Genomic DNA, 21,631 nt, shown 5'->3' with positions numbered 1-21,631 from the left:
CCTCAATGTTGTGTCGACCTGTGAAACCAAGCTAAAGCCCATCTAACCTATGCTATTCCAATATCATCCACATGTTTATCCAGTGATGATTTAAATGTGCTTAATGTTGGCAAGTCCACTGCTGTTGCAGGCAAGGCATTCCATGCCCTTACTACTCTGAGTAAAGAACCTACCTCTGACATCTGTCCTATATATATCACCCCTCAATTTAAAGCTATGTCCCCTCGTGCTAGCCATCACCATCCGAGGAAAAAGGCTCTCACTGTCCACCCTATTTAATCCTCTGATCGTCTTGTATGCCTCTATTAAGTCACCTCTTAACCTTCTTTCTAATGAAAACGGTTTCAAGTCCTTCAGCCTTTCCTCATATGACCTTCCCACCATACCAGGCAGCATCCTGATAAATCTCCTCTGCACCCTTTCCGATGCTTCCACATCCTCCCTATAATGTGGCGACCAGAATTGTACACAATACTCCAAGTGTGGCCACACCAGAGTTTTGTATAGCTGCAACATGACCTCATGGCTACAAAACTCAATCTCTCTACCAGTGAAAGCTAATACACCATATGCCTTCTTAACAATCCTATCAACCTGAGTGCCAACTTTCAGGGATCTATGCATATGGACACCGAGATCTCTTTACTCATCCACACTACCAAGTATCTTACCATTAGCCCAGTACTCTCTATTTCCTGTTACTCCTTCCAAAGTGAATCACTTTTCCACATTAAACTCTATTTGCCACCTCTCAGCCCAGCTCTGCAGCTTATTTATGCCCCACTGAAGCCTGCAACATCCTTCCGCACTGTCCACAACTCCTCCGACTTTAGTGTCATCCGCAAATTTACTAATTCAAGCTTCTACGCCCTCACCCAGGTCATTTATAAAAATGACAAACAGCAGTGGCCCCAAAACACATCCTTGCAGTACACCACTAATAACTGAACTCAAGGATGAACGTTTCCCATCAACCATCTCTTGCTGTCTTTTTGCAGCTATTCTTGCACAATTTTTGATCCAAACCGCTAAATAACCCTCAATCCTATGCCTCCATATTATATGCAAACGTCAACCTTATCAGATGCTTTACTGAAACCCATATACACCATATCAACTGTTTTACCCTCATCCACCTCTTTGGTCACCTTCTCAAAGAACTCAGTAAGGTTTGTGAGGCATGACCTGCCCTTCACAAAACCGTGTTGACTATCCCTAATCAAATTATTCCTTTCTAGATGATTATAAATCCTATCTCTTATCCTTTCCAAAACTTTGCCCACAACTGAAGTAAGGCTCACTGGTTTATATTACCTGGATTGTCTCTACTCCCCTTCTTGAACAAGGGACCAACATTTGCTATCCTCCAGCCTTCTGACACTATTCCTGGAGACAATGACAGCATAAAGATCAAAGCCAAAGGCTCTGTAATCTCTTCCCTAGCTTCCCAGAGAATCCTAGGATAAATTCCATTTGGTCCAGGGGACTTATCTATTTTCTCAATTTCCAGAATTGCTAACATCTCCTTTTAGTCTAATAACCTGTATCTCAGTATTCTCCTCGACAACAATGTCTTTTTCCTGTGTGAATACTGACGAAAAATATTCATTTAGCGCTTCTCCTATCTCAGTGGACTCCACACAACTTCCCACTGCTGTCCTTGACTGGCCCTAATCTTACCCTAGTCATTCTTTTATTCCTGACATACCAAAAGAAAGCTTGAGAATTTTCCTTGATCTTACCTGCTAAAGACGACTTATGTCCCTTCCTAGCTCTTCTTACCTCTCTCTCTCTTTACACCCTTCCTGGCTAACTTGTAACTCTCAAGCGCCTTAACTGAGCCTTCACGTCTCATCTTTACATCAGCCTCCTTCTTCCTCTTCACAAGAGATTTGACTTCTTTAGTAAACCACGGTTCCCTTGCTCAACCACTTCCTCCCTGCGTGACAGGTACATACTTATCAAGGACACGCAGTAGCTGTTCCTTGAACAAGCTCCACATTTCAACTATGCCCATCCCCTGCAGCTTCCTTCCATAAGAACATAAGAAATAGGGGCAGGAGTAGGCCATCTAGCCCTTTGAGCCTGCCCCGCCATTCAATAAGATCATGGCTGATCTGAAGTGGATCAGTGCCACTTTCCCACTTTCTCCCCATAACCCTTAATTCCCTTGCCTACCAAAAACCTATCTATCCGCGTCTTAAATATATTCAACGGGCAGAGAATTCCAGAGATTCACCACCCTTTTTGAGTGAAGAAGTTCCTCCTCAACTCTGTTCTAAACTGCCCCTCCCTTTATCTTGAGGCTGTGCCCTCTAGTCCCGCTGTCCTTTCTGAGCGGGAAGAACCTCTCTACCTCTACCCTATCTATCCCTTTCATCATCTTATACGTCTCAATAAGATCCCCCCTCATCCTTCTAAATTCTAACAAGTACAAGCCCAGTCTATTCAGCCTCTCTTCATAGCTCAACCCCCTCAACTCCGGTATCAGCCTAGTGAACCTCCTCTGCACTCCCTCCAAGGCTAAAATATCCTTGCGCAAGTGCGGCGACCAAAACCACACACAGTACTCCAGCTGCGGCCTCACCAGTGCCCTGTACAGTTGCAGCAAGACCTCCCTACTCTTATATTCAATCCCCCTTACTATGAAGGCCAGCATCCCATTTGCCTTCCTGCCACCTGCTGCACCTGTAGGCTGGGTTTTTCCACATCGTATGCATCCTAAATCTCGCCAAATCGCATCATAATTTCCTTTCTCCCAGCTATAACTCTTGTCCTGCTGTATATATCTATCCCTTTCCATCGCTAAAGTAAACATAACCAAATTGTGGTCACTATCAGCAAAGTGTTCACCTACCTCTAAATTTAACATCTGGTTTGGTTCATTACCCAGTACCAAATCCAATGTGGCCTTGCTTCTTGTTGGCCTATCTACATGCTGTGTCAGGAAACCCTCCTGCACACACTGGACAAAAACTGACCCATCTAAAGTACTCAAATTATAGCATTTCCAGTCAATATTTGTAAAGTTAAAGTCCCCTGTAACAAGTACCCTGTTACTTTGTCTCCTATCCAGAATCATCTTTGCAATCCTTTCCTCTACATCTCTGGACCTTTTCAGAGGCTTATAGAAAACTCCCTGTTTCTAACCTCATCAAATGTCCTTTCTGCCACTGTAATACTGTCCTTGACTAACAATGCCACACCTCCCCCTCTTTTACCACCTTCCCTGTTCTTACTGAAACATCTAAACCCTGGAACATGCAACAACCATTCCTGCCCCTGCTGTATCCATGTCTCTGAAATGGCCACAACATTGAAATCCCAGGTAACAACCCATACTGCAAGTTCACCCACCTTATTCCGGATGTTCCTGGTGTTGAAGTAGACATATTTCAAACCACTTTGCTGCCTGCTGGTACACTCCTGCAACCTTGAAGCTTTATTCATGACCTCACTACTTTCAATCTCCTGCCCACTGAAGCTACAGTTCAGATTCCTATCCCCTTGCTGAATTAGTTTAAACCCTCTCAAAGAGCATTCGCAAATCCATGCCACCCCAGGATATTGGTACCCCTCTGGTTCAGATATAGACCATTCCGTTTGTAGAGGTCCCACCTATCCCAGAGTGAGCCCCAATCATCTAGGTATCTGGATTCCTCCCTCCTGCACCATCCCTGTAGCCACGTGTTCAACTGCTCTCTCTCCCTATTCCTTGCCTCACTAGCACGTGGTACGGGTAACAAACCAGAGATGATAACTCTGTTTGTTCTAGCTCTACGCTTCCCCCAACAGTATCCAAAACAGTATACTTGTTATCCAGAGGAACGTCTACAGGGGATTGCTGCACTGACTGCTTTTACCCCTTCTAACATCACCCAAGTATCTTCATTTCTAGGAGTAACTATCTCCCTGTAGCTTTTATTTATAACTGTCTCTGCCTCCCAAATGATCCTGAGTTCATCCAGTTCCAGCTCCAGATCCCTAACGTGGCCTTCAAGGAGCTGGAATTGGGTGCACTTCCTGCAGTTGGGACACTAATGGTGTCCCTTGCTTCAAACATCCCACAGGAGGAACATTACACTGCCATCCCTACTAACTTCCCTTACTAAGAAACGAAAGAGAAAAGAAGGAAAGAAAGAGAAAAGCTTATCTGCTCTCTCACTGAGTCTTTTTTTAAGGTTAGGGGGGAGGGAGGGTGGGAGACATGGGTTTCCTCGCAGTTCAAATTTATTGGGCAAAACAAAAACCTTCCCAAGTCTCTCCACAGCCTACTTCTGGTTCCCTGCTGCTCCGAAAAAAGTAAGTTAAAAATTAAACACTGAGGGAGAATTTGGCATGGCCAGTGCACCTAACGAGCACGTCTTTCGGACTGTGGGAGGCAGCCAGAGCACCAGGAGAAAACCCATGCAGGTGCTGAGAGAATGTGCAGACTCTGCAGACAGTAACCTTAGCCAGAAATCAAACCTGGATCCCTGGTGTTGAGGCAGCAGTGCTAACCATTGTGCTGCCCCTTATTTAATAATTTAATCAAAGTACAGTTACCCTTACTTCCTAAAACTTTTTAAAAACTAGCTTTAAATATTAATTGCAGACTTATAATGGAAGTAAAATGCCAAAATACAAAATTGCAAAAAATAAAGACTGTAGGCCTCAAGCCTACTGCATTGTCAAAAAGCAAGTATCGACTACCCTCTGACAGTGATGAAACATGAGCGAGCCATTTGCACGTTGTGAAAAAGGATTTGATTACAAGACACCAAAGATGATCCCACGAGTAAACAGCCAGAGGAAATAGGCACAGTCCCAGACTTCAAATAACTAAGTTATTTTCATTTATCTGCTTTTCATTATCAGAGCTGCTATATTAGCAGGTCATGTTTTCAAAGTACAAATATTGGTCTGTGATGCTGACCCAACCTAACCAGAAGCTCAAACTCTCACTATAATTAGCTAAATGCTGATTATTTGTACAAATATTTATGTATTCACACATTGTGAATTTTAACATCTTGGAAGGAGGTTGTAAAACTCAGTTTTTAAGTCCTATCCAGGAATGGGAGGCCACTTTTCCCCAATTATGCTGGTATTGGGGACGATAGGATCATTCTGCAGCTCTCTCCGCTGTTGCTCCATTACATAGATTTTGAATGTTAAACCTGCCTATTCATTGGTATGCTTCAGCAAAACAAATGGTTGCAGATTTATCATGAGACATTAAGGTTAAATTTTGAAAATATTTGTAATTTAGGAAGGGACATGCTTTTCCTAGTTTTGAACTGGTTTTTAGGAAGCACACAAGCTCGATTGTTGACATGGTGTCCTTCGAAGTAAGGAATTGTTGACCAGTTAGTCATATGGCACAGTTGTGTGACATACTACTGATAATCTGAACAGAATGAAGGTCATAGGGTGGGTTTTAGATGTTATTGGTGAAGTTGTATGTCCTTTTTCTTGCGGTGTCAAACGCAATAAATAAGATTTAAGCATTATACGTGTTTCAGTGGGATTGTCAGAAGGCATGTGATAAAAATCAGGATGAGAGTTTTTAAAAATTTGTTAATTTATAAAGTACTGAACTATGAAAGTGATTGCACAATTTGAACATTTGTGGAAGAGTTAAGGGACACTGCCAAATAAGTACAAAGGCATGGCGTAGGCCAACATAAAAGGAAGCCTATGAGTGGAGAAGCCAGTTGCCATTTTCAGCCCAGAAAAATTAACAATGTTTAGAGAAGCCTTATCTAATTGATTCGCAAAGAAATATAAGTTCTACAGCCTTAACCAAGGCAAGCAGTTTGATAATGGTACTCTGCTAGTGAACCAAGATGTACATCAAAGCGCAGTGTACCACAATATGAAAATGGAGATGTGACATGTCGGATGGAATTTTATGGGAGTGATTCTAAGTGTACATCTAGCTTGAAAATGGAAGTGTCCCTAATCCATTTTCTGGGCTCATTTTCACGCCCAACCATATGTGCTTAGTTAGTGGAAAAATGGTTTAGAAGGTTTCTAGCTTCTGCAGGCAGTGGGCTGGGCTTAATTTGCTAGCCAGCCTGCAGAAGAAGCTACAGCTTGTGTAGACCTCTGATTCTGCATATGCTCAATAGCAACTGCAGAGGCCTGTCAGACAGAGCAAGCTGTCAGGCCCCTGTGACGACAGGCAGCCTCAATCAGTCAAGAAATATGGTGTGATCCTGATTTGCTCAGTCTCGTATGATTTTACTGGCTCACTTTGCCCAGTGGGGAGAGGTAGTAAAATTTCTGTCCATAATGTGGAAGATCTCAATTGGCTCCAGTTTTCAGGATACACATAGATATTTTAGATATGTCTCCTCCATCAACAAATTTATTGAATATAGTAATCAGACATGCAGGCAGAAGGACATTATCAAGTTAAAAGGAATTTGGGCCAATCTTGGAGTGGTAAGTGCATCCATTCCCTGTGCTTTAACAGTATTGTTCGGAAACGCAGTGACAGTGAAGATGAACAAAATTATAAACTCATTATAAAAGCAAAATAAACAAGGATGCGTTAAAAATATATCTATGTTGTCGGGGGGGGGGGAGAAGCAAATTTTTGAGAACTACACTGTCACATCTCCTATTAGGGAATCAGCATATGGCACAATATTGCAGTCAGTGGAACTCTAGTAAAAACAGAAAATGATGGGGATACTCAGGCCTGGCACTAGCTGAGGAATGAAATGGTTACTGTTTTAGATTGACATTTCATCATAACTAGATAAGCCTCTTTTTGCTCCTAGGTGGTGGTAATGTTGACGTCACTACTGACTACTAGAGCTAGAAGTCAAACTAGCCTAGAACTTTCTCCGGTCAGTAATTCTCCAGTATAGTCATGATGTTCAGGCCGTTACTTGAACTGTGCTGTCAACAAATTATCACCTTAAATTTGAGGGCGCAGTGTAAAAAATTCCCTACCTTCCAGTAATGGCATATTTTGCTAAAGTTGAAAATGCCAAGCAGACTCTATGCATAATGCTTAAGATAAGGCACATCACAATCATTAACCTCATCTTGCCTTGCTAAATTAAATGCTAACATTTCTCTCTCTAAGAGATGAATGAGTAGGAACAAGAAGGGAAGAGCCTAATTGAAACACCAGGCAAGCTGACTGTCTGAGATATGAAACACACGGGCAACATACCCCTACATCTGCTAAATCAACAAATAAGAGTACCGGATGTCGTGGATACTCTTCAGCTGAGAAATGGATGTTCAAAATTGGCGCTAATGGGGCAATCCATTCATAATGAATTCATTTGAATTGCCCAAAAATAATAAAAGGCAATAGGGAAAATTATTAATGGGAAAAGCATATTGTCTGTTGTAAGCCAGAAACTCAATTGGCTTTCTCATTTTAAAACTACTTTTGTTTGTGATGGAAAAGTGCCTCTTGACAGTCTAGCTGTAGTCAAGATTTGGTTTGTTATGGAAGTTCTGTCAAACAATCATTTATAATTTTACAGTTGTGTAGTCTTCCAAACCAATGTCTTAATATTCTGTGATACAATACACTAGTAGGTAAGTGCATAACTGTTGTAAAGTTAAGAATGTATTTGAGAGTTAATCACTACTTTTTTGATCAACTGACCTGTGTATGACGGAATAAAAAAAGTGTTGAAATATCATGCTTAAATTATAACATAGCTTACAAGTTATAACAGGTTCTTGTCAAGTGGGTAACTGAACTGATGATTTAGGTGTTTTTAAAAGGGACCGCTGACTTGTTTGAATAATGAATCTCTGGTTTTCTTTACAGTCAAACAGTTATGATAGCTTGCGTCAGTCCGTCAGATCGTGATTTCATGGAAACTTTGAACACCCTGAAATATGCAAACCGTGCACGGAACATCAAAAATAAGGTGATGGTCAACCAGGACAGAGCAAGTCAACAAATCAATGTGCTCCGAGGTGAAATAGCACGTTTGCAGATGGAACTTACAGAATACAAAACGGTGAGCTATTTTGAAAATTGGAAGGAAATTTGCCAGTTTTTTGTTTTTCTCCAATCTGCACAAGAATGGCGATGACCTTTGCCCCAGTGTTTTGCAGAAGCAACGTAAGGAGATAAACCAAGCCATCCCACTACAAAATGTACTGATCCTGTAAATGCCACAAACTTCAGGCATGCATTGTTGTGCCTCTTTTTCCCTCGAAGTATTCCTGCGTTTCAAAGCCATTTCAGATAGCTCAATTTATGAAGCACTTAAATACCTTTTTTAAAAAATTATTCTTTGGGATGTGCTGCTGCTGTCTAAAAAGCATTTTTGCTCTTGAAGATCCTTGTGTGCCTCATACAAAGACAAAAAATTAGGAGCAGAAGTAGGCCATGTAGCTTCCTTGTGCCTGCTGCTCCATTCAATAAGGTCATGGCTGATCTGATTTGTGGTCTCCACTCCACTTTCTAGTCTGGCCCCATAACTCTTGGCTCCCTTGATAATCAAGAATCTACCTAGCTCAGCTGTGGCCCACCCACCACAGCTCCTTGAGAAAGAAAATTCCACAGACTGACAATCCTCTGAAGAAAAAATTCTCCTTTTTCACAGTCATAAATGGGAGACTCATTTTTAAGCTATGTTCCCTAGTTCTAGGCCCCCACAAAAGGAAATATCTTAGCATTTACTCTGTAGTTCTCTCAGGATCTTGTATGTTTCAATATAATTACATCTAATTCTTCGAAATTCCAATGGGAAATTGAATTAACAGTAGGTAGGCCCAACCTGCACAACCTTTCCATATGAGATGACCTCTTTGAACATCTGCAATTAAGGTGTTCCCATAATGCTTATTAGATCAATTCATTCTAGGTCATGGACAACATGAGTTTAGGGGTGCTGCTGAAGAAGTCTCTCAAGATCATTCTTCAAGATCATTTTGCACTAGATCATTCACAGGTCAACCACGGCCAATGTATTTTATCACATGACTGCGGTAGGGCCTTGGAGACGTTTTGAGGGTTTTTTCCTGCAGTTTGATGCAACTGATTCGTTTGTTAGACCATTCCAGAAGCCAGGTAAGAGTCAACCATGTTGGTGAGGGACAGAAATTTTCCAGTATGTGAGGATAGCAGATTACCTTCCTTCAGGACATGAATAATCCACTTGGATTCTTGCACCAGTTTGTCAGCTTCAAGATCACTTCTGATTAGCAGCAGCTATTTCTAGATTTTTAAGGACTGAATTCAGATTCTCAAAGTACCAAAATAGGGTTTAAACTTGTATTCCCCGCATTACTAGTCCAACAATAGAATCAAGATGTGACTATACCCTTGCAACTTGGCACAAAGAATTTGCCACAGATTCTGCCAGTTGTTGCAGTGCAGTGTGTATAATATCTAAAAGCCTCTATTTAAAAATCAAGCTTTGGTAACTTATATTTACAAAGACTGCCTGATCCGAATTCCTGTGCTTCTGTGACCAAGGGAGATCAACTAAACTAGTCCTTGAACCAGTAGTTCCCTGGTCCTACACTTCCACTACATAGCTTTCATTCTACTCGTTATTCCCTCCTGAAACAACCAAAACCTCGAAGTAAAATGTAGTTCTGCTGATTTTGTACCAACAGAAGTGAATAACAGTGTTGAGATGTTGGCTTGCTCCAATTATCTGATGATCTCAGAGACAAGTATGTTGAACTACTCACTGCAAATGGCACTTTAAGAGCGATATTCTGACCTGTTGAGGTGAAGAAATCTTATTGACAGGGTTACTGCGTGGGAATGTTGATTTTCAGACCAAGTGGAACAGGGGCGTAAAGATGGAAAAGAGAATCTGATGTGAGTTTTGTTAAGTTTGACAAATGAGCTGAGAAAATCATTGTATTTTTTAGGGTAAGAGAATAATGGGAGATGATGGTGTGGAGAGTATCAACGATATGTTCCATGAAAACACTATGCTACAAACTGAAAATAATAATCTGCGAATGAGGATAAAAGCAATGCAAGAGACTATAGAATCACTGAGAGCAAGAATCACACAGCTGCTCAGTGATCAGGTCAACCAAGTTCTTGCCAAATCAGGTAACTTTTTAATTTTTTATGTTCCAAAATTATGGAATATTGTTCTGTTTATTCCTCTTGAGGGTCTTCTAATATGATTTTGATGTGGAAAATGGTGTTAAATCAGAATTAATAGTTATTTCTGCACATTCATGGGTGCAACAGCAAAGCACATCTTGCCCTTGCGCAGGCTGTGAAAGTGCTCAGTACACTGCAGAGATAACCAAACTGGTAACGCAATGAATACAAGCTTGGATAATTGACTTCAAACTGTAGTATATTGCAAAACCTCTTCTCATTGTGCACTTTTTTTGTGTGAAATGAGGCTGTCTACAAGGAGGAATGTAATGGAAAATGTGCTCTTCAGAATTCTATCATTTCAAGAGAAAGCCAGGAAATTGGAATGGTTGTGGGCTGATCTACATTTGAACCCACTTCCATGTGAATGAAGTTTGGCAATGGAGTTCTTTGACATTTCATCCAGTGCTAATTTTGATACGCCCAACAAAATCTACGCCTGCTGAGAGATAAAGCATAGTTTTCACTGTAGTCTTAGTATAGGTTTTGGAATAGGTAATCCTCACCTGCACCAAGATTGATTTGCTGTTTTGGGAACTCCAGAGTTGGAACACTTTTTGTTAGATGCCCGGCTGCATTTTGGCATCATGGAGTCATTCTGACACAACTCAATTAAAGCAGGTATCACTAATGTGTCCTAATAGATGTGCTTTTGAGAGAGGTTCTCGGGCCTTCATTTTGGATTACCATTGTTCTATTATGCTGCACTTGCAACAAGGAAAAATTTCAGAATTTCAACTCTCCGCCATTGAGCAAATCTGGGGTCAGCCTTGACCTTGAGTGGAATAGTATTGGGATTTGGCAGAGCTGGGGAGGAGTTTCTGGAATTTGACCTGTCTATACTGTGGAGATTTTGTAATTTGATAGTCTGGATCCTTTGATCTTGCCTCACTAGAGCGAAACCTGAGTTAAGGTAGAATTGTAGTAAAGAAGAAACGTTGCACAATTGAAGGTTCAATGCAATATTTGGCTGACTGATTGATAGATTCATGCTGATAGTCAACACTGGGGAGGAAGGTCAGACGATGGATCCATTTACAGAAAGGCTATTTCATGTCTAGTAGCAGTCATTTGTCACATTCTAAGCAATCGCTGAATATCATAGAATCTCTACAGTGTAGAAGGAAGCTATTTGGCCCATCAACTCTGCACCAATTTTCTAAGCATACCCAGGCCCACCCCCTGCCCTATCCTTATAATTCCACACATTTTACATGACTAACCCATCTAACCTACACATCTTGGGATTGTGGGACGACTGATGTAGAGATTCCGGCGTTGGACTGGGATAAACACAGTCAGAAGTGTCTCAACACCAGGTTAAAGTCCAACCAGTTTATTTGATAGTAATCCCACAAGCTTTCGGAAACAGTGTTCCTTCGTCAGGTGTGTGGAAAGTTCCGATCAGAGAAAAGCATATAAAGACGCAGAGTTTACAGAATACTGATTAGAGTGCGAATCTTTACAGTTAACCTGCTATTCAAGTCTTAAAGATGCAGACAATGTGAGTGGAGATAGTATTAGCATAGGTTAAAGAGATGTGTTTTGTCTCCAGACAGGACTTGGCTGATAGCCAAATTCCACACACTCGAGGATGGCCTCAACTGGGATCTGAGGTTCATGTCGAACTATCTGTAACCCCCATGACTTGCCTGGGCTTGTAAAATCTCACTTACTGTCCTGTCTGGAGACAATACACATCTCTTTAACCTATGCTAATGCTATCTCCACTCACGTTGTCTGCACCTTTAAGACTTGAATAGCAGGTTAGCTGCAAAGAGTTGCATTCTAATCAGTATTCTGTAAACTGTGTGTGCCTTTATATGCCTTTCTCTGATCAGAACCTTCAGCACACCTGACGAAGGAACGCCGCTTCCGAAAGCTTGTGGTATTACTATCAAATAAACTGGTTGGACTTAAACCTGGTGTTGAGAGACTTCTACTTGTGGGAGGAAACCAGAGTGCATGGAGGAAACCACGCAGACATAGGGAGAATGTGCCAACTCCACACAGTCATGCAACACTGGAATTGAACCTGGGTCCCTGACACAATTTTCTGCTTTGTAATTTTGTTTTGGATTCATGTAACTTCTCACTTGTCTTCACTGAAATCATAAAAATACATTTGTGCTTTTTAAAATTAGGCTAAAGTAATTCTGTTCTAATTACATTTCAGGAGATGGCAATGAAGAAATTAGTGCAATGATTCAGAAATATATCCAAGAAGTTGAAGATCTCCGGTAACTTTGGTTTTGTTTTAAGTCACGATCCATATGATTAAATGTTGAATCTCAATTTTTATTTCAAATGAAGGATAAAAATATTCAGCAATAACATTACTACAGATGTCAAAAGGCGGTATGACAATTCAGTAAGATCCACTCAGAATGAGAAACATTAAGCTTCAACCATCCATCAGACTATATACAATGGATCCTGTATAATTTATTCTTGGCAAAATAATCAAGAAGCATCTACATAAGCACATGGTATTTCTTTCTCTCTCTAAATACAATGCTGTCGTCTTCCTTATTGCAGCCCTAATTACATCCCAAAAATCATGTTGCTACCACAGTTTTTGTGGAGTATTTTCCATCTTTGTCTGTTTATCTCAAACCCTCAATTGGCTTCGTAGCCTGACATTCTTTTGCCTTTTAGATCAAAACTGTTTGAGAGTGAAGCCATGAATGAAAACCTTCGGCGTAACCTGTCAAGGGCTTCAGCAAGACCCCTATACCTGAATGGCACTTTTACTGGTTCAGTTATTAATTCAGAGAAAGGAGCAATGGAAGTCTTGGAAATGGCCAAAAAGGACTTGGAAAAACTTAAGAAAAAAGAAAAGAAAAAGAAGAAAAGGCGAGTGTGAATTTTGAGTAGCTCTTATGTTTAAATTTCTTGATTTTAAACTGCTATGCTTCAGTGTTCCATATGGGATGTACAATTTGATAGAAAGCAATTATTTTTGTAACGTACATAGTTTGTCCAGAGAAATTTAGTTGAAGTAGATCGTGTGCTGATCTCAATATTAAGTTTATTATGTTATGTAAATTTGAGTACTTGATTAAAATCGTGAATATACAGATTAGATTTTGTAGGTTTATCAATGGTGGAACAGCAGCCATTGTTTCTATTATTTTTATTTTCTGGCCTTTGTGCTCGTTCTCTTGGACGTGCTCATGATCTTTCCCCTTTGATGAGTGTGTAGCTCAATTTTCTGTGTACAATCTTCAGTCTTGATTGGGTCCATATACTGTGCTGCTGAATGGGAATGTGGGTCAGCCGTATTTCACACTCCAACACCAATGTCTAATCAAATCGGCAACAACACTTCAGTCATCATGCATTATATACTCCACAAACTTTGACTTAATATGCACCTTCACAAGTATAGTTTCTGATAAATACCTGAATGTATTATATATTTTCTTTTACAAGCTCATAATAGGTTTTGCAATGGCATATGACCTCTCCATGCAAGGTATCAAATAGCTGAGATATGATGTTTGATGCAACAAAAAAATTAATTGTATGAACTTCCTAATCCACAGACAGCAATCAGTAAGGGGAGACAATGACACCTCCTCCACGGTCATCCTCAACACCAATGCCTCACAAAACTCTTGTCCTCAGCCCCTCACTATACTGCTTATACACCTATGACAGTGGGGCCAAATTCCCCTCCATCTTGATTTTCAAGTTTGATGACACCATAGTGGGTCGGATCTCAAACAGTAACGAGACACTACAGGAAAGAGATGGAAAACCTGGTGAACTTACCAGACAATCTCTCCCATAATGTCAACAAAACAAAAGAGATTGTCATCGACTTCAGGAAGCATAGTGGAGGACGTGACCCTGTCTACACCAATGGGGACAAAGTAGAAATGCTCAAGAGTTTCAGGTATTTAGGTGTCCAGATCATCATCAACCTGTCCTGTTCCTCCCATGTTGACACTATAGTTAAGAAAGCCCACCAACGCCTCTACTTTCTCAGAAGACTAAAGAAATTTGGCATGTCAGCTACAACACTCTCCAACTTTTACAGATGCGCCATAGAAAGCATTCTTTCTGGTTGTATCACAGGTTGGTATGGCTCCTACCCTGCCCAAGACCGCAAGAAACTAAGGGTTGTCAATGAAGCCCAGTCCATCACTCAAACCAGCCTTCCACTCATTGACGCTGTCTACACTTCCCAGTGCTGACAAAGTAACCGGCATAATCAAGGACCCCACGCACCCAGGACATAGTCTCTCCTTCCTCCTTCCATTGGGAAAATGATACAAAAGTCTGGGGACATGTACCAACTGACTCTTCCCTACTGCCATCAGATTTTTGAATGGACCTACCCTATATTAAGTTGATCTTTGTGTACACCCTAGCTAAGACAGTAACACTGCATTCTCCACTCTCTCCTTCCCTCCTCTGAGTGGTATGCTTTGTATAGTGCACAAGAACGATACTTTTCATGTATCAAATGTTCCATGTGACAAATCAATCATATAGTATAACCTTTAACATAGTCTATAGAATTGTTTAAAATCCATTTATTTTCCTGATCATGAGGAAGAGTGTGTCCGTGCAACTGTTTGCAAAAAAGTATAACATGATATTTTGTTTTTGAGACTGACCTGATATAATATAAATAGTAGTATATTAATTAATACAATATAAAAAATTAATATAAAAATAATATAGTTATAAATATAAAAAAGAATATAAAATATAAAAAAAATTAAAAAAAGCTTAATATGAAAAAGGATAGTAAGAGTTTTTATAAATATATAAAAAGGAAGAGGCTGGCTAGGGTGAACACTGGACCCTTAGAGGATGAGAGGGGGGACTTAGTGGTAGGGGATGGGGAAATGGCTGAGGCCTTGAATAACTTTTTTGTTTCGGTCTTCACGGAGGAGGACGTGAATAATTTGCCGGGTGTTAGCAATGGAAAGATGGTAGGAGGGCCTGAATGACATTATTGTTACTAGAGAGGCAGTGCTAGACAGACTGGAGGGACTGATTGTGGACAAGTCCCCAGGACCTGATGGAATGCATCCAAGGGTTCTGAAAGAAACGGCGGAGGTTATAGTGGATGCCTTGGTCATTATTTTCCAAACGTCGCTGGATTCCGGGGAAGTGCCGGAAGATTGGAAAACGGCTAATGTTACGCCGTTGTTTAAGAAGGGTGGCAGGGAATTATAGGCCGGTCAGTTTAACGTCTGTTGTAGGTAAAATGTTAGAATCCGTGATCAAGGAGAAAATAGCGAGGCATCTTGAGAATTGTCTGATAGAGCAGACGCAGCACAGTTTCGTTAAGGGGAAGTCGTGTCTGACAAATGTATTGGAGTTCTATGAGGATGTGTCTAGGGCGGTGGATAGAGGAGGGGCGGTGGATAAAGGAGAGCCAGTGGATGTGGTGTTTCTTGATTTTCAGAAGGTGTTTGATAAGGTGCCTCACGAGGTTATTACAGAAGGTCAGGGGGCATGGAGTTGGGGGTAGGGTGTTAGCATGGATAGGGGATTGGCTGTTAAATAGGAGGCAGAGAGTGGGGGTCAATGGGTGCTATTCGGATTGGCGGTTGGTGACTAGTGGAGTGCCCCAGGGGTCGGTGCTGGGGCCTCAGCTATTTACCATTTATATAGGTGATCTGGAGGAGGGAACCGAGTGTATAGTGTCGAAATTTGCTGATGACACCAAGAATGGTGGAACGGCAAATTGTGCGGAGGGTGTGGAGAGTCTGCAGAAGGATCTACATAGGCTGGGCGAATGGGCCAGGAACTGGCAAATGGAATTTAATGTTTGCAAGTGTGAAGTTGTCCACTTTGGTAGGAATAATGGTAGGAAGGACTATTACTTACATGGCGAAAAACTGCAGCATGCGACGGTGCAGAGGGACCTCGGGGTCCTTGTGCATGAGTCGCAAAAACCCAGCCTGCAGGTGCAGCAGGTGGTCAGGAAGGCGAATGGGATGCTGGCCTTCATAGCGAGGGGGATTGAATATAAAAGTAGGGAGGTCTTGCTGCAGCTGTGTAGGGCACTGGTGAGGCTGCAGCTGGAGTACTGTGTGCAGTTTTGGGCGCCGCACTTACGCAAGGATATTTTGGCCTTGGAGGGAGTGCAGAGGAGGTTTACTAGGCTGATACCGGAGTTGTGGGGGTTGAACCATGAGGAGAGGCTGAATAAAGTAGGCTTGTACTCGTTAGAGTTTAGAAGAATGAGGGGAGATCTCATTGAGACATATAAGATGATGAATGGGATGGATAGGATAGAGGTGGAGAGGCTCTTCCCGCTCAGAAAGGACAGTAGGACTAGAGGGCACAGCCTCAAGATAAAGGGGGGGTGGTTTAGAACAGAGTTGAGGAGGAACTTCTTCACTCAAAGGGTGGTGAATTTCTGGAATTCTCTGCCCGCTGAAGTGGTGGAGGCTGCCTCGCTAAATATATTTAAGACGCGGGTTGATAGGTTTTTGATAGGCAAGGGGATTAAGGGTTATGGGGAGAGGGCGGGAATGTGGAACTGAGACACGACAGATCAGCCATGATCTTATTGAATGGCGGGGCAGGCTCGAGGGGCTAGATGGCCTACTCCTGCTCCTGTTTCTTATGTTCTTATGTTCTGATACAATTTTTAACTAAGGAAACATAATTATTTTATAATGTTGTTTTGCACAGTATAATCAAAGAAGAGAATCTTGATGAAGGCCAAAAGGTTGAAGAGAAAAGCACAGAGGAAAAAGAGAAGAATGACTTAGAAGAGGTAAGTAAAGGTTTAAATAATTAAAATTATTTGAACTTGACAATTCAAGTGTAAATGACTGAAAAAAATCACTTTTAAAGGAAGAGGGCCAGGAATGCAGTGATCATGAAGAAGGTGAAGAAGAGGATGCTGAAGAGGATGACTTAGAAATAAGTGAAAGTTCAGATGATTCTGACTCTGAGCTAGATGAGGAAGGTAATGCTTTTAACATGCATTTTTTATTACTTATTAAAAGTAGGTTAGTCGGATCTTGGTATGGGTATCAATCTACTAATCAAAGTTTTTGATTCTTAGAATTTCCTTTTAAAACCATCAAGTTCAATATTTTCAAATGACTCAAACATTTCAGAAAATAATAGGAAAAAAATCTTGAATTTCCTGATTTTAAGTTTGTTTATTCATCATTTTCATTTAATTCATACTTTGTCCTTGTCTGCTGTTGTTCTTTCTTGAGCCTCCATGCAGTCATAGAAATCGCTCAATTCAATTTAAAAGATAAGCATTAGGATAACCTACCTCTCCTGCAAGCTATACTAATTACTGCCTCACTCCGAGACGGAGCTGCTGTCATCTTAGTTGGTGCTTGTAGACTCAAGCTTTTCTCCCCAACAATAGTGGGGGTGATGGGGGATTAATTATGTGTTGCTTTGAATCTTAGTATATGATTTTTCCTTGAGGGGGATTAATTTTAAACCTCGTGTGGTTTCAGCTCTGGCATCACTCCTCATTTGCTTCAAAACTGATTCCATTTTCGTATTTGTGTGCTGATCAATGTCATTGTCTGGATTGCTCCCATTCCACCTCCATTTCTCTGATGTCCAAATGTCATGTGTGCTTTCAATTGAAGTATTAGATCCAACTTTCCACAAGAAATGTTGCAATACTGAATCCTCCCAGCAAACTACAACCGCTTGCACCAAAAATCTAATTGCTAAAGCTAGGTGCAGACAACTGGTATTTCCCTTCCAGTGGAATAGCGGAGATCTATAAGTGCATATGCGCAAACCTTTTGTTTAAAAATGGAACTGTAATAGGTAAAATCATAAAAGGCCCTAGGGAGAACATTACTCTCTACCTTTTATTTCTTTATCATTTTACTTCCCCCCGCCCCCCGCACCCTGCAACTCTTTCCCCTTACTTTATCCCCCTTCCCATGCAGTTTTTCCCCCTTTTCTAAATTTTACCTCTGTCCCATTCATCGCTCCCCCCCTGCCCCCAACATCTTCATCTGTCACAGCTTACCCTCTCATTTTAGTTTCTCTGCCATTTGGCCATTCACACCCATTATTCTCTTTGTGGACTGCCATTGGCAGTCTTTTGCCTGGTTTCAGTGGCTATGACTCATCTTTCATTCCCTCACTTTGCAGTATAAATATCTCCCGCTTTCTATGCCTTTTACCTTTGACAAAGGGTCATCTGGACTCAATGCCAGCCCTCTTTTCTCTCCTCACAGATGCTGCCAGACCTGCTGAGATTTTCCAGCATTTTTGCACTTGGTTTAAGATTCCAGTAATTTGCTTTTCTGAAAGTTATGGGGTTTCTTTTGGTCCTGCAGTTTATTTTACGTGGAAACTTTGCATTCAAAGTCCGTGCATTGATGAATCACTCAATACATTGTTATGGTAGAATTGAAGTTTTATATGCAGTTTTGAGGAATCGCATTGTTCAAAAAAAAAGGAGTCGTGGGAAAGATATAGATTAGATTTATTAAGAATATGCCTGAATTGAGAGGATGCAGTTACAGTAGACCTGAATAGCTGATGTATTTACTGTAGTAGAGAACATTAAGACTGGGTCTAATGGAAGTGTTTGCAATTTGGAAAAATGAATTACTCCCACTGTTGAATTTGTCATGAGGAAGCACAATGAGTCCTAATGGGAAAATTGGGAGAATTTTTTATCATGCAAGGGTTTTTGCAACTCATGCACAAGGACCCTGAGGTCCCTCTGCACCGTCGCCTGCTGCAGTTTTTCGCCTCGTAAGTAATAGTCCTTCCTACCATTTTTCCTACCAAAGTGGACCACCTCACACTTGCCAACATTAAATTCCATTTGCCATTTCCTGGCCCATTCGCCCAGCCTATCTAGATCCTTCTGCAGACTCTCCCTCCGCACAATTTGCCGTTCCCCCAATCTTGGTGTCATCAGCAAATTTCGACACTCTACACTCGGTTCACTCCTCCAGATCATCTATATAAATGGTAAAAAGCTGAGGCCCCAGCACCGACCCCTGGGGCACTCCACTAGTCACCATCCGCCAATCCGAATAGCACCCGTTGACCCCCACTCTCTGCCTCCTATTTGACAACCAATCCTCTATCCACGCTAACACCCAGCCTATCTAGATCCTTCTGCAGACTCTCCACACCCTCCGCACAATTTGCCGTTCCCCCAATCTTGGTGTCATCAGCAAATTTCGACACTCTACACTCGGTTCACTCCTCCAGATCATCTATATAAATGGTAAAAAGCTGAGGCCCCAGCACCGACCCCTGGGGCACTCCACTAGTCACCATCCGCCAATCCGAATAACACCCGTTGACCCCCACTCTCTGCCTCCTATTTGACAACCAATCCTCTATCCACGCTAACACCCTACCCCCAACTCCATGTCCCTCGACCTTCTGCAATAACCTCTTGTGAGGCATTTTGTCAAACGCCTTCTGAAAATCAAGAAAGACCACATCCACCGGCTCTCCTCTATCCACCGCCCTAGACACATCCTCATAGAACTCCAGTAAATTTGTCAGACACGACTTCCCTTTAATGAAACCGTGCTGCGTCTGCTCTATCAAGCAATTCCCTTCAAGATGCTTTGCAATTTCCTCCTTAATGACAGATTCTAACATTTTACCTACCACAGACGTTAAACTAACCGGCCTATAATTCCCCGCCTTTTGCCTGGCACCCTTCTTAAACAACGGCGTAACATTAGCCGTTTTCCAATCATCCGGCACTTCCCCGGAATCCAGCGACGTTTGGAAAATAACCACCAAGGCATCCACTATCACCGCCGCCATTTCTTTCAGAACGCTCGGATGCATTCCATCCGGTCCTGGGGACTTGTCCACAATCAGCCCCTTGGAGGGAGTGCAGAGGAGGTTTACTAGGCTGATACCGGAGTTGAGGGGGTTGAGCTATGAGGAGAGGCTGAATAAACTGGGCTTGTACTCGTTAGAGTTTAGAAGAATGAGGGGAGATCTCATTGAGACGTATAAGATGATGAATGGGATGGATAGGATAGAGGTGGAAAGACTCTTCCCGCTCAAAAAAGACAATAGGACTAGGGGGCACAGCCTCAAGATAAAAGGGGGGCGGTTTAGAACGGAGTTGAGGAGGAACTTCTTCACTCAAAGGGTGGTGAATCTCTGGAATTCTCTTCCCGTTGAAGTGGTGGAGGCTGCCTCGCTAAATATTTTTAAGACGCGGGTTGATGGGTTTTTGATAAGAGAGGGGATTAAGGGTTATGGGGAGAGGGCGGGAAAGTGGAACTGAGCAGCGACAGATCAGCCATGATCTTATTGAATGGCGGGGCAGGCTCGAAGGGCTGGATGGCCTACTCCTGCTCCTATTTCTTATGTTCTTATGTTCTTATGTTCAAACATAGTTCCATAACCAGTCATTAAAGCTGAAATAAATAATCCCTCCATTTAGACCACTGCGTAATTAGAAATTTGAACTATTAAAGGGTATGATGAAGAGGCATTGGGTTGATGGCTCTGTTTGCAATTGGCAAATAAATTTTTTTCGGGAAAAGGGCTGAAGTGCTTTGAATAGTGTTTGATTCTGTGATGGCTTGTGAAAGCAGCTAGTTACAAGTTTGGGAATGTTCCTTTCCATCAGGGAATGTATATTAGAACACTTTCCTTTAATAATAAACTCATGAAAATGAAATGGAGAATTTCTGTACTCTTTTAAGCATCTAATTATATATTTTTCTTAAAAGCTAATTTCCAGGCAGATCTGGCTAACATAACCTGTGAAATAGCAATTAAACAGAAGCTAATTGATGAACTGGAAAATAGCCAGCGGCGGCTTCAGACACTAAAACAGCAGTATGAAGAAAAATTAATGATGCTGCAAAATAAAATTCGTGACACCCAGTTGGAGAGAGATCGTGTTCTACAAAATCTTGGTATAATAATTATGCTGTTGGTAATTCTGAATGTGTTTAGAACTTAAAAATAGTTTTTTCTTTTCAGTAATGACATTTTCCTAATTATGGAAACCTTTATTGTTCTGTTTGGCATTTTATTGCCTTTACTTTAAGCAATAGCAACATTGGTTGTATCAACACCCAAATTAACATTAATAAATTTCACAGAATTGTATAACCATAAATACAGCAAAAATTATCCTTTGTGTTTAGCTTTTGCCTGTTGAATTCTGTTAAATTGAAAATTGTGGGTGTTTTAGGTTCAATGGAATCTTGTTCTGAAGAAAAAGCAAATAAAATTAAATCAGAATATGAAAAGAAACTTCAAGTCATGAATAAACAATTGCAGAAGTTACATGCTGCCCAAAAGGAACATGCCCGTTTGCTTAAAAATCAAGCACAATATGAGAAACAGTTGAGGAAACTACAGCAGGAAGTGGGAGAAATGAAGAAAACCAAGGTACAAATTATGTCTTGCTAATGATGAGCATAAAATAAGTTGCAATGCAAATTTAAATTGTCAGCTTGGTATCTTGAAAAGAGAACTTGCAGGGAGAGAGGGACCTTAGCTTATGAAGCGTTAACCTTCACCAGCTCAAACATTAAGTAGCATTGATGAATG

At 41.3% G+C, this 21,631-nt stretch overlaps 1 protein-coding gene across 2 annotated transcripts in view; it reads left to right on the top strand.

The window, feature by feature from the left end:
• Positions 1-21,631, top strand: part of kif21a (kinesin family member 21A) — a 153,813-nt gene that overhangs the window by 58,666 nt on the left and 73,516 nt on the right. For both annotated transcript variants that reach the window (XM_080207281.1, XM_080207282.1), the window contains exons 8-15: positions 7,787-7,982; positions 9,856-10,045; positions 12,279-12,342; positions 12,761-12,958; positions 16,769-16,853; positions 16,934-17,048; positions 20,800-20,988; positions 21,270-21,469. In XM_080207281.1, coding sequence (XP_080063407.1) covers positions 7,787-7,982; positions 9,856-10,045; positions 12,279-12,342; positions 12,761-12,958; positions 16,769-16,853; positions 16,934-17,048; positions 20,800-20,988; positions 21,270-21,469 — 1,237 coding nt within the window. The remainder of the gene's footprint in view (positions 1-7,786; positions 7,983-9,855; positions 10,046-12,278; positions 12,343-12,760; positions 12,959-16,768; positions 16,854-16,933; positions 17,049-20,799; positions 20,989-21,269; positions 21,470-21,631) is intronic.

Source organism: Carcharhinus amblyrhynchos, chromosome 19 (assembly GCF_965287045.1).
Source record: "Carcharhinus amblyrhynchos chromosome 19, sCarAmb.v2.hapA, whole genome shotgun sequence".
Taxonomy (NCBI): domain Eukaryota; kingdom Metazoa; phylum Chordata; class Chondrichthyes; order Carcharhiniformes; family Carcharhinidae; genus Carcharhinus; species Carcharhinus amblyrhynchos.
This window is presented reverse-complemented; position numbering and strand designations above follow the sequence as displayed.